This window comes from Leptidea sinapis, chromosome 20 (assembly GCF_905404315.1).
Source record: "Leptidea sinapis chromosome 20, ilLepSina1.1, whole genome shotgun sequence".
Classification (NCBI taxonomy): Eukaryota; Metazoa; Arthropoda; class Insecta; order Lepidoptera; family Pieridae; genus Leptidea; species Leptidea sinapis.
The window spans coordinates 9,199,274-9,212,869 of NC_066284.1; the positions used below are offsets into that span (position 1 = coordinate 9,199,274).

The following is a 13,596-nucleotide window of genomic DNA, read 5'->3' on the forward strand; positions in this document are numbered from 1 at the left end:
GATATTAAGTAAAATAGAAGAAAAGGAATAGCAAAATATTTACTGTACTGTGGGAGGCTCCTTTGCAAAGGATTCCGGCTAGATTATGGGTACCACAACGGCGCTTTGTTCTGCCGTAAAGCATTAATGTGTAAGCATTATTGAGTTTCGGTCTGAATGTTGCCGTAGCTAGTGAAATTACTTAATCCTGCATATTAATGGAGAATGCGTATCAATTACCATCAGCCGGACGTCCTGTTCGTCTCGTCCTTTATTTTCATCAAGAAAATACATATGTTTGGACATTTTCTAGGATTTTGTTGTAAAAGCATATACAACGCTCCACAAAAGACTTACTTACTCGACTCAGCCGAGTAGTAGGCATTATAAGTTTATGTTTGCTCCTGGTGTAAATATTATGGTAAAGCAGGTTCTAGCAAATTCACTTAAGTGCCTATGTACATGCATACAATTACCAAGAATATATTAGAGGCAACAGTCAAGATGTTAATTTCTTTAAATTTTGCTCTCAGTGACTCTTTAGGACCTAAGTTATAAATAGCGCGAATAGCACCCTTCTGCAGCACAAATATAGCATTGACCCATAGCAATATACCATAGGACAAAATACTATGAGAAAAACTAAAGTAAACTAGTCACGCTGTATCTATGTCAGTTAATTGTCTTATGTTTTTAACCGCATATGCTGCAGAACTAAGTCTATTAGCCAATCCTTCCCCGTTATTTCACCTCTCCGTTTAACAAAACACTCGCATTTACATTTTTGACATTAGGTACGGTAAAGTTTATAATATATTTCGTTTTCATTAGGTTATCAGCGCTAAACCAGTACATGAAGTCAGATAGAATATCGTTTACTTCATCATAATATACAACCTGGTTTCTTTTCATTTTAAATATCAGTGAAGTGTCATCCGCAAATAATACTACCATAATATGTTTTTTCTATAACGAATAATTAAACACTGAAGGAAGGTGCATAATGCGGGTATATTGGGCAGACTGCATTTTGCTGTTCCGCATGGGTTCGTATGGCGCCGACGTAGGCCGCCGTTGCTGATGGTGCCGTCCGCGCGCACCAACTTGTTAAGCCAGGCAGCGATGACTCGTGCTCTTCGTACAGTTAACGAAATAGCCTCACAGACGGATCTATTTTGTTGCACTCAGGGTGAATTCACGAAAGTGATATGTATAATATGTTATAAAATCCTATTAATATTATAAATGTGAAAGTTTGTATGTCTGGATGTATGTTTGAACTTCTTTAACGCAAACGCTACTCAATGGATTTTGATGAAACTTTTTACTAAATGTATATTATGAATATATATACGGTACATACACCAAAATAACATTCTTAACAATTTTTGTCTGTCTGTATGTCTGTTTGTTCCTTTATTGGCAGGTAGCTGATGTAATAAGGAGTAACTTAGGCTACGTTTATTTTAGAAAAATAAAGCAATGTCCAAGAAACGGTCTAACTCTAAAAATAATTTATATGGCAAAACAACGTTTGCCGGGTCAGCTAGTTTAAATATAAAAATGTAAAATGTAAAAATGTATGCACCTCTATCGCATTGGAATATTCTGTAATGATAGTGTGTATTTTGATAAAATAAATAAATAAATGAAACCGTCTACGATGATTTTAAATAGTCGCAATGAGTTTCTTGCCACTTTTTCATATAAGAGGGAGCAAACAGGCAAGAGCTTCGTCATCTTACGTGCTGAAACGTGGTGAGACAACCGCCCGTGGACATCCATAACACCAGTATGAAAGTTGAAGGTATATGGCATACCATATACTCTAGTAGCCTAGTATAGTATGCCCTAGTAGCCTTCAACTTCACTGAAGCTCAAACGACAAGGACAAAAAAAATGAAACTATTGTTTTGTCAACAGTCCTTGACGTAAAAAAAGGCCGCTGATTTTCTTGCGCCCGTTCTTCTCAGGTCTGAGGCACGTTACTTCGAATGGGGAGTAGATTTTGACGTTCAATAAGTGATTTTTAATCCTATTTTGAATAAAACTATTTGAATTGAAGTTAATATAAATCCTATAAAAAGCTATGTATGTATATCTTATAAATTATTATTATAGTTGGAAAAGTAAAAAGTTCGCAATTTAAAACATTCAAAACAAATTCTATCGCATATAAATATATTTCTATCCAAAGATTGAATGTGCAAGAAAATTTTCTTAACTAGTCAAAGGAAAAAGGTCAGAAAAAATATCCGATCCGCCCAAGTCGCCCAAAACTACGCACACATTTATGACAAGTCAGCTGGTATACGGGTTTATAGAAAATCAGCCTTATCGCTATCATATAAAGCATATATTTGTCCATTACAATATTTCAAAGTCGAATGGAACACTCAAATGCCATTAGCCATACAAAAAGCAACCTTAATTCTACAAAATTCAGTGCAGATTGAATTAGGAACGATAAACAATACTGTAATATTTCGTATGCAACTTAAATTAACAGTTAGGTTGGGTGCATAAAGTTTAAATTCAATCGTGGATCGAATACAGATACGTCACGTAGTAGGATATCAAAGAGCTTTCCGAAAATTGCCGAACGCTTACCGATCGGGTCCGAATGGCGCCGAGACGCAGCTAGCACTACGAATGCATTACAACGTGCTTTCTAGGGCTGACACTGTTGGGAAATTCCAGCCATTTTCTCTTGAAATAATAAATAATACGTTATTGAATAACCTCGATTAAAACTTTATTGTCTAGCAATTGCCATTGCAGCACTTACACTTTAGTGTTAGTAGATGCAGCTGCATCTATAGTATTCTAAAAAAGCAAAAGGTTTTTTGTTTGTTTTTTTGAACGTTCCTGAATGTATCTGTCCTATTTTAATAATTCCTTTTGTATCAATATAATGCTGCATATCTATCCTTATTCTATAGCCTCTCAGCTTATCTTAAATGTGAATAAATAAGAAAGAGAGAAGAAAAAGAACTGCATGATATGTATGCGCTGGGGTAGTGGCTATTAATACGAAAATAAAATATTATATAAAGATATTAACACCACATACGAACAAACATTTATAATATATTTGATAATTTTCCAGAATGATAAAATGGTATACTGCATGCTTTAACAAAACTAGCCAGTGACCCCGTTATGATAAGCAAACTACATATATTGAATACCTATTAAATTTTAAAATCAATTTAATATTTAAAGCACAAGCAAAGCCACGTGCTCTCTAAGTGGTTCAATGCGGAAAAATCGGAAAAGCTCGCGCAGCAGCCCTGCGAGAGGAGGCGACAAGAGGGGTGGGGCGAGGGGTTGTGTAGGGCGGGGGCAGAGCGCGGGGGGGTGAAGCAGTCGGCAACGCGTTTCAGTCGTCAGTGTACCGCGGCGTGCCGCGTAGCTCGCACGCGTGATGCGCGCTTACTGACGTATTATGTTCCTACCCGACCTTCCGCGAGCCTGCATGGTGGAGGACGTCGCAACCTACCTCCAAGCGCCCTCCTCGGGACAGGTTGCTACAATATATTAACAACAACCCATATGTAATTAACAATGATCATATTAACAGATGTTGTGGGCTGAACGCTTGTCTATCTCGCCGCCCGGGTATTTTGGGGGTTCAAAATTGTGAAGTGCTAGGATAAAACCACGTGTTTTCATAGTGTTAAGTGTAAGTTTGTAAACAGATCAATAAGTTAGGGTAATGAATGTGGGGCGGAGGGCAAGAAAATAAGGTTATATAAATTATGTTGTTTATCACGAATGAAACTCACAAATAAGTCGATTTTGGGGTTAACGTGAGTCTTGATCTCGTAACGTTTTAAAGGAATGACTCAATTAACTCGACGTCTCTATCTCAATGTAAAAATAGTTCTTGAATACTGAAATAAACGAGATTACAGTTATAAGAGCAACGGGTATCGTTTGAGTTAAAAATGTCTTGAACCATTTTATTGCTGGATAGTAAAACATAAACTTCGCGGTAGATTTCAAATGTTAAAATTTATAACAATCAACAATGTTTTGAAAATAGCCTTAAAAATATATTTGATAAAAAGTCACTACTAAAATTTCAAATTGCTCTATGTTAAACAATATACATAAATAATGTGTACTTACAATGATAATATGTAACCTCATTCTTCTAAAATCATAATATATGTGCATCCTTTGCCTTGTTAAATATTAAAAAAAAAACAAAATAATAGTTTTTTCATAACGTTTCTCGTAAGAATATTTCATGGGTTTGCTAATGGATCAATATTCTATCAGTAAAATATGTGTAAGCAGTGCAGTAGTACGCACTGCAGACGTTTTAAAGTTTTTACACTTCGCCACTTTTGCGAAGATTTCGTGAGCATAGATTATAGATTGCATAGAGTGCTGAGTTTGTCTATAGTTCTAGGGTAATGTTTGAATCTTATAATACTTCTGCTTCTTACTACTTTTATTCTTAATCTTTAAATATTGATGCTTATTTACATCTTTAATATATTAATGGAATAATTCAAAATATAAATTATTATTGCAGCACGCGGCCTGGCTGTCAATAGTAGAGCCGGGGTAAAATGTTTTCCGAGCATGTAAACGAACGATTATTTGGCGCATTATATTTCATTATTTACCGTTGTTGGAATCAAAAAATATTTTATTAAAAATAACCTATAAAACTTCCATTAATATTTTTTAAAGGATAGTGCTGCCAGTATTTAAAAAAGATAATATTGTGAGTATTTGGGGGCTACTCTACTATAGGGTATCAAAGCAATTTTTATGTATTGTTATATTAAAGTAAATACAGTTTATTATTACCTATAAATACATAAAATTACATAAAATATATAAATAAAACTGAAGCATATAATATTTTAAAGAACACGTTTTGAAAGATTTTTAATAACTTAGTAGTAACGTACGATAAGATTTAAAATAAAAATATCTTATAAATTTTTACGTCTCTATATCTAGTTCATATAAAAAGTAAATAAATTAGTTTCACACGTTAATTTGAATTGATGGGATTTACTTATTCTTAAACTTCTGAAAGTAATTTAATCGAAATTGATCAAGACAATTCTTTAAGAATGTTATGTTATCAATATAGAGATGTTTAGACGTAGAAAAGTATGTTTAATTTATATTATAATTTGCAAAATATGTTTGAGTAAATTGCTCTTTGAAAAGCTTCTTTAATCAGACGACAATGAATAAATAACTCAAGAGAAAAACTAAAATGAATAATATCTTTAATACCGTGACAATGACTTGTACTTTTTGCGGGACTTGTCGTATTTTTACATAAAATGATTGATTTTGTAATTTATTATTCACTTAACGTTTATTTTTGTTCCCATAATTGCTTTAGCATTATCCGAAGCGATTCTTAGATCATTACGCGAGGGACCTGCTTAACATTAAAATGTCATAATATTAAAATGTTCTAGCCTTATTTAGCATAACAATTTCTTGGTAGAGTTAAAATAACAGCTATAATTCATGGGTTTTATCTAAAACAACTAACATGTTCTCTTCTTATATGTATGTACAATTAGTATGTACATGTTTTTGGCCTTAAATTGAAGATAGAGGAGGTAGAGTCCTAGGTGTTTGATATTTTAACACATTCATCTACAGTAAATATCACCTCGAAGGTTTTAATCCAATTAATGACGTTCTTCTATGACTTATATTCTTGACTCCTGTCAACGTGTCTACTAAAATGTTATTTTTTCCAAACTTCCAGCCTACCGAAACTATCTAAGAAAAAAGCGATTCACTCGATTGTATCAAACGTGCAGTCAATGATTGATTTATTGATCGACAGGTGACTGCTTTAATCTTGTAAAAAACGGAGATAGCCGAAATCCACTAGCCGACATCGCCATACAGTAATTACTATTATTTCAAACTTATGTCAAATCACTAATTTTCATACTAAACTAAATTTCAATTTTTACTGAGGCAGTCCTGCCTTATTACGAAGTACTTACATCCTCTTTGTTAACTCTCTGTCAACGTGTTTACTTATTTTTTTTCCAAACACCCAATGTGAAATTTCAGTAATAACACGCGGTCTCTTTCTGAGGTAATTTTTCTGTAGTCTTCTCAAGTTGTTCTAGATCTTTCTATGGCATCCAGGATTTTTATTAAGGTCCTCTTTGTAGCAATACCCCTTGGAGATAGTTACTTGCATCGGTCCGAATTTGCAATGATTTCTTGCAGATAGTTTAGATGTAGCCGCAAGGAGTATTCTACCCGACAAAGTCCTGCACACATAGAAGCACATTTTCTAGGCCGTTATGTGAGCCATGATCTCTTCTTCAATCAGTGTTAATGTAAATAAAACTAGATTTTCACTTGTTCAAATTTAGAATATTCATTTAACATGCTGGCGGTGCCATATGTAGAGCCATCACCACGTATCAACGTGCTTTCGCCGCTGGTTCGATCCTCACCCGCCACTTATCAATGTGTTATCAATTTTCTGTCATTTATTCCACTCTTGTGATTCCTCGGGTGTTACATAAGAGCTTGGGGCGCGCTGATCACATACCATCAGGTAACCCTAACGCTTCATCCTCTTCCATAAAAAAATACCCAAAAAATGTCCGTATTATGCAACTTAATACATTCCATTCTGTTCATTAGAATTGAATTTACACGCTTTTCATTAGCTTCGCCTGTATGTAAGTTTGTTTGTAACTGACTCATTTGGGCGCGATTGAACTCACTTTAAACGGCTAGATTTTGTTCAAATTCAAATACAAATATTTTTATTCAAAATAGGATGTGTCGTCACTTATTGAAAGCCAAAATACTACCACCCATTCCGAAATGAATGCCTCAGACCTGAGAAGAATGGGCGCAACAAACTCTTTTTTCTTCGTAGAAGGACCGATGACAATACATTAATTTGATAAAATTATTCCATTTTTTAATTTGCAAAATAAGATTTTTGTTAATAATAACCATTACCTTTGTAACCAAAGCATGTTTTTTTAGTTTTTTTAAACTATTTTTATTATTTTTGTACGTATCTAATCGGCTCTAACATATTTTTTGTTAGACAATAATAGATAAATTTGGGCTTTAGTGCCACAATAATTTTAAGCCTAAAGATGTATTCGGAACAATTGTGAACAATTCAAATAAATGTTCCGACAGCCCAGTCCTTGTTGTGTGAATTAAAGATAGATTTGTCTATTCTAAGATTAAAAGAGTGTTTAATGATACCTGAATGAGGCCTATTTAATTACAAAAATTAATATTTCGTAGAAGAATGATGTAAAAAGAAAGGGAAATGTAAACCGAAAGATAAAAATAATCGTTTTATAAAAATATCCATCTTAAATTTTATATCCGATTATTCGAGGAAATTTTTAATCGGAGCCTTTCTTTATTAAGAAATAACTAATTAACTTAATCACCTTAAGTGTAATAGCGTGATGAATTAGAAAACAAAGCATCAGAATATTCTGCAACACTGCAAAAATATTAATTAAAATATTATCGTAGGCATGGTTTTAGGTATATCTGAGAGTCCAAAATGTAAGCCAATTTATGCCCCTTTTTTAAATCACTAGATATTAAAGTTTTAATAACTTGGAGTCAAGTAAAAAAATTACCTTTATGTATGAAAATATAAACAATGATAGGATAAAAAGCTAAGTATTAAGCTCTTAGTTTCCTCATTACGAGATATAATTTGAGTACACCATTAAATATCTAATATTGTAATGGGTAGAACCTATAACATAAGCACAAAATCATTGATACACTTCAAAGGATCCACGTAAAGTTTGAACATTCCAAAGCGAATGCATGTTATTTGTAAAACGCTTATAAGACGTCTTGCTCGGAAAACGCGAGTAAGCAAAGTTAGTCAACCAAATAACTCTATGCAATCTTCCCACAAATGATGTAGGATTAAACTTTAATGTAATATTTCTTGGATGTAGTGTTATATTATATTAGATGACGTTACCTAGGAACATAACAATAAAAGAGTCGGCTTATTTACTGCAGTTCAAATATTAAATAAATAAAAATTTTGAGGTTTTGCTGTAAAGGAAAAGTCTAGCCCCAATGACTTAAGGATTTTTCAATAATTAAAACGGTAATTAAGGCTTTCGAGTAAAAGATAAACAATATATTATATATAAAATATGATTTTGAGAAAATATAATATTATCATTGTATATTTAACAGTTAAAATTATCATAAAATTAAATAATATTCGACTTAGTAGGCAAACTTTTGCTTAAAACTTGGTAAAGAAAACTACGTGATATCTACTCATACGATTATGTAAGAATTACAAAGAATATCGAATTTTTTGACTGATGGTATTGAATGATGGTACAAATGGTTTTTCATTGGTTCAAAATAAAATTCCTAACACTAAATAGTTACGTAACAATATCTAAGGGATAAAATATTTCAGAACTGTAATAGTGGAATTTTCGTTTAACACTACAATGTAATATGTGATTGGTGTAAAAATAATTCACTGACATACCTGAAAATACCCGGCCGGCGAAAAGCGATTGCGTCGCATCGGTGTTTCCGAAATTCGATGTTTTACCCCCCCTACCCCCTCTTTGACGTTTTGATTTTATCTTTCTATCACCTTTTCTTCCCACTCTCGGTGTCTGGATGTTTTCACTAACTGTTAATGTTGATATTCTCTGGATATTTTGGAAATTGTGTGACAGTTCAGTTTTTAAACTTTTACAGTTGAGTTATAACAGTGTTTTTGAGTCACATAATTTCTGAATTGAGATTCAGTTATTATTATTATAATTTAAATGTTTATTTAAAGCCTGTATTTGTTGAAAGTGTTGACAATATTGTAATTTTTTCAATTTTAAAATCATTAGTTGCGAATATTTAGTAGGCTCTAAGTAAACATACGAAAGTTTGAAAACAGATCAAACTAACAGAACATTAATATGTTTAATCTGTTGTCAAATTAATTATTTTCCAGTAATTTTTTTTGTAAATAGATGGTGCTGATTCAAATATCTATTATTTACTTTAAGAACAGTTGTGTTTTTTTTATATAAAATGATTATTTTATAATAATGATTTATAATTTCATCACATCTCAAAATCCTCACAGTGTTTGGAGATTAAGTAATAAATATTTAATCCTTGAGTCAACACCATCTTTAGTCGATGTTGGTAAACATAAACATACTGGAAATGATGTCGATGTGCATGATTCCCGAATGCACTACCTTACAGAATGTTGCACGTTTCCTTTTTATATTTTTTAAAACCAAAGGCAAAGGTAAGTCCATTAACGGATTGATTTTCCTGTATAGAGTTTTTAATATGTTTTCAATAGTCATAGCTCAGAGTTTGCAGGTAAGTTTTATTACATTTTTTTAGTACAATAAGGGACGATATTATGTACTCGAGGAAGTAACGATAAGTTTTGTTAATAATAACCAAAAATGTACGCGTGTTAGTGATTCCAGGAATCTATGCCCATAAATTGTACTTATAAGTCCAAAAAAATAATATTTTAAAAACGAAAGATATTTTTTACATAACTTTTCTGTCTGCCTACAATTTTATGATTATAGTATTGCTTTTTTGCCTAGACTGATAAAAACTGTCAACGAAATTTGAAATAAATTAACATTTGTAACATTATTTTTCAAAAAAATATTCTTTTATTATCTCTATAGCTATATTATAAGCTATAAGAAGTAGCTTACTTTTTGTGGAATACTAACAGCTTTAGGTTGTGGTTGTCAAAGTCCTACGTCATTAGTATCTCATAGGTGTGACTGAAATAGAGTTAATAATCTTTGACAAGCTTCATAACAAACTTTATTTGTACCAAAATGTATGGACGATGTGAGATTCAAACCCTTTCAGATACGTCCCAGCTCTTTTACCAACTTAGCAACGGTTGGATTAGTTAGTAAGAGCGTTGGTGCCACGGGTTCGCGTCACGGTTCAAATCTTCCTTAAATTTTGGTACAAATAAAATTTGTGTATTTGATGCCAGAAGTGAATACTTCACTTAATAATAACAAACTGTTAAACTTTATTACTTTATTTGTTAAAGCATTTTATTGCTATAGTAATCTTGGAATAAGGCTAACGCCTTATTCATAATGGTCCGCTAACTTATAACAGCTGCTATAGAGTGATATTTTTCATTCTAACTAAGGTCAATAGAACAAGACAGAGTGAGAATTAGCAATGCTTTAAGTTAGCAGACTATTATGAATAAGGGGGTATTTCTTTATTTGCTATAGTAAGATGGGATTTAAGGCTAACCCCGTTATTCATAATGGTCCGCTAACTTAAAACAGCTGCTAAGAGTGATATTTTTCATTCTGACTTAGGTCAATAGAAGAAGACAGAGTGAGAATTAGCAATGCTTTAAGTTAGCAGACTATTATGAATAAGGGGGTAAATGTATACAGTTTTATACTAAAGTACCAGCCTTAATATAAAATGGCTCTTCAGTAAGCCTTATTACTCAGCTGCAGACGAAGAAACCATCCTAGGAGTGCATTTTGATTGTTTAAGTTTACTGTTTCAGTACAGATTATTCATCTTGTTGTCTTTATCAATCACTTATGGAATGTAACGCTAATGATATTAAAAGAAATTTTTCATTTCTCATACTCGGAAAGTAATGTTGTTTTGATCTGATTATTGGGTGGAAAATTCTGCTTCCCTCCGTACAGAGGGAAAAAGTCATACAAATTACTTCCCACCCAAGGGCCGGAATAAACTTTGAAAATAGAACTGCTATCAGCTATGAAGAGCTTTATGTAAAAAAAACTAATCAAAAGAAATGCCATGTGACTTTCTAAACAGCCAGTGTGAACTTAGCGCAAACTTCATTGAGCGGAATAAGCCGCAACAATTACGCGGTAAGTTCCACATTTGAAATTTAAAAAGTCGAGATAAATTGGCGGGAAACTAATCTGTGCTTAGATAAACAACTAGTTTTATTTTCCTCATATTCGAAATGAAAAGTAGAGTGTTTAACTCGGGTAAAAGTATCAATTCCTACTCGGACTATAGCCGACCTCGCTGCGCTCGGGCGTCTAAATAAGGGATTTGATTCTTTCGACCCTCGGTTAACAATCTAGTATTACATTATTTCATTGAGGGTTTGTTAATTTTACATATTCAATGACTAATACATCGAATGAAGTATAATCTATCGATATCAATGACGTTCCATACATTTGATCTATATTAATAAGCTAGCTGACCCGACAGACTTTGTTCTGTTCATAGAAAAAAAAAAAAACTCTTGCGGATGGAATTTTGGAAAATCTGACCTCTACTCGGTGAAAAGAATATTCCTACGAAATTTCAAGTATTTAGCTCTAATGGTTCCAGAGATATCGTGATGAGTGACTATATACGTGGAAATCTCTTATATACTAGCTGACCCAACAAACGTTGTATTGCCGATATTAAAATCGCGATACAAAAGTAACTGTTGATCGTAGATGGGTGAAAATTTGAAGTTGTATGTATTTTTTAATGCTGACTCATAATCAAACAAATTAAAAAAAAAATGTAAAAAAAAAAAAAAAAATCGTGTGGACCACCCTTAACATTTAGGGGTATGAATAGATAGATGTTGGCCGATTCTCAGATCTACTCAATATGCTCACAAAATTTCATGAGAATCGGTCAAGCCGTTTCGGAGGAGTACGGGAACGAACATTGTGACACGAGAATTTTATATTTAAGATATAGATAAATGGAGAGCCGGTGTTAACATATCGCGGGTTTCACAAATATTGATAAAATTAAAAGGACAAAATAATAATGATTAATTTAAGGTATTCAGACTATTAATAAGCTAAGATCATACAATTAGTCTCACCAATGAAATAGGTTTTTTAAAAATGAATATTATTCGACACCAGCTATTTACTAAAGTACTACAATTAGTCTGTGTGCCCTTAAGTATAGGCTTCTTCCAACCTCTTCCATAATACTCTGTCCTTTGCTGTCTTAGCCCATAACTTTCCCCCTGTCTTTTCAATGGCGTCCTTCCATCTTATATTTTGCTGTCCTCTATTCCTTTGTCCGATTCTTGGCTTCCAGGTTGTGACCCTTTTGTTCCACTTATCAACTCCTCTTAAGGAACTTCCAGACCATCTCCTCTTTAATCTTTTGACTTTTGCTGAAATGTCACTTTTCAACTCCTGTCTATGTTTCTTTTATAAAAACCAAAATGTCTCAAATAAAAAAAGTACTACCTAACGAATACATTGAAAAATCACGATGACAATTTGTCACGCATTTTTTTTTATGGAAAAAGGAGGACAAACGAGCGTACGGATCAACTGGTGTTAAGTGATCACCGCCGCCCACATTCTCTTGCAACACCAGAGGAACCACAAGAGCGTTGCCGGCATTCAGGTCTATCAGGTCTTCTATACGCTGGAATATTCTAAGTCTATGCTTACCAACAACTTTACCAAAAATAACATTATTATTGACAACAATTTCGGATGTTTTTAATAATGTCTTTATTTAACCCACCAGTGGGAGGCACCATTGCACAGGATGCCGGCTAGATTATGGGTACCACAACGGCGCACATTTCTGCCGTGAAGCAGTTATGTGTAAGTGTTACTGTGTTTCGGACTGAAGGGTGCCGCTAGTGAAATTACAGGGCAAATGAGACTTAATATCTTATGTCTCAAGGAGACAATTTTTTTCAATAATCTTAAGCTGCACTGCATTGTAACGGGCAGGGCGTATTACTTACCATCAGCTGAACGTCCTGCTCGTCTCGTCCTTTATGTTCATAAAAAAAATCACACACCACGTTATACTCAAACGAATTCACCCAATAAAACTGTTAGTACAATTGTAAAAAAAGCCAACTCACACAACGCGGCACCGCCGAAAATTAACAAAACGCGACTAATTAAAGTAGAAAAAGAAAATGCAATCAAAACTGGTAAGTCTTAATGGTCGGATATAACCGTTAGGGTATGGGAGCGTAACAGATAGCAATTGTAGGCAGCTGCCAAGTACGATGCCAAACGGAGCCAGCCCTGCAGTTATGACCTTGTAAAAAGTTAACCGGATGTAGTAAAGGCAACAGAAACTCGCCAGTTCCTGAACTATATTATGATCTTTTTTTTATTTATAATGAGGGACGAGACGAGCAGGACTTTCAGCTGATGGTAATTGATACGCCCTGTCCATTATAATGCAGTGCCGCTCAGTAGTCTAGAAAAACCCAAAAATTCTGAGCGGCTCTACAATTGCGCTCGTCACCTTGAGACATAAGATCTTTAGTCTCATTTGCCCAGTTATTTACACTAGCTATGGCGCCCTTCAGACCGAAACACAATAATGCTTACACATTACTGCTTCAAGGCAGAAATAGGTGCCGTTTTGGTACCCATAATCTAGCCGGCATCCTGTGCACAGGAGCCTACTACTGGTGAAATCTCTTTGAAATGATCTTTGATGATACAAGTATTGTGTAATATTGAGTGTAAATTCTGCAAAGTATTTTCTTTAATCAATTCCACACGTGTTTGGCCCTCTACACGAGGCATCCTCAGGAGATGTTGACTCGCCAAATCC

At 33.7% G+C, this 13,596-nt stretch overlaps 1 protein-coding gene across 14 annotated transcripts in view; it reads left to right on the top strand.

Annotated features, from left to right (window-relative positions):
* The first annotated feature begins 3,355 nt into the window (after nucleotides 1–3,355).
* LOC126970147 (nuclear factor 1 B-type) overlaps nucleotides 3,356–13,596 on the top strand; it is a 92,659-nt gene continuing 82,418 nt past the window's right edge. For 12 of the 14 annotated variants that reach the window (XM_050815898.1, XM_050815901.1, XM_050815897.1 and 9 more), the window contains exon 1: nucleotides 3,356–3,505. In XM_050815898.1, coding sequence (XP_050671855.1) covers nucleotides 3,428–3,505 — 78 coding nt within the window. In that variant the 5' untranslated portion in view covers nucleotides 3,356–3,427. Of the gene's footprint in view, nucleotides 3,537–13,596 lie in introns of all 14 variants that reach the window. The other 2 variants (XM_050815908.1, XM_050815906.1) reach the window with 2 other exon arrangements.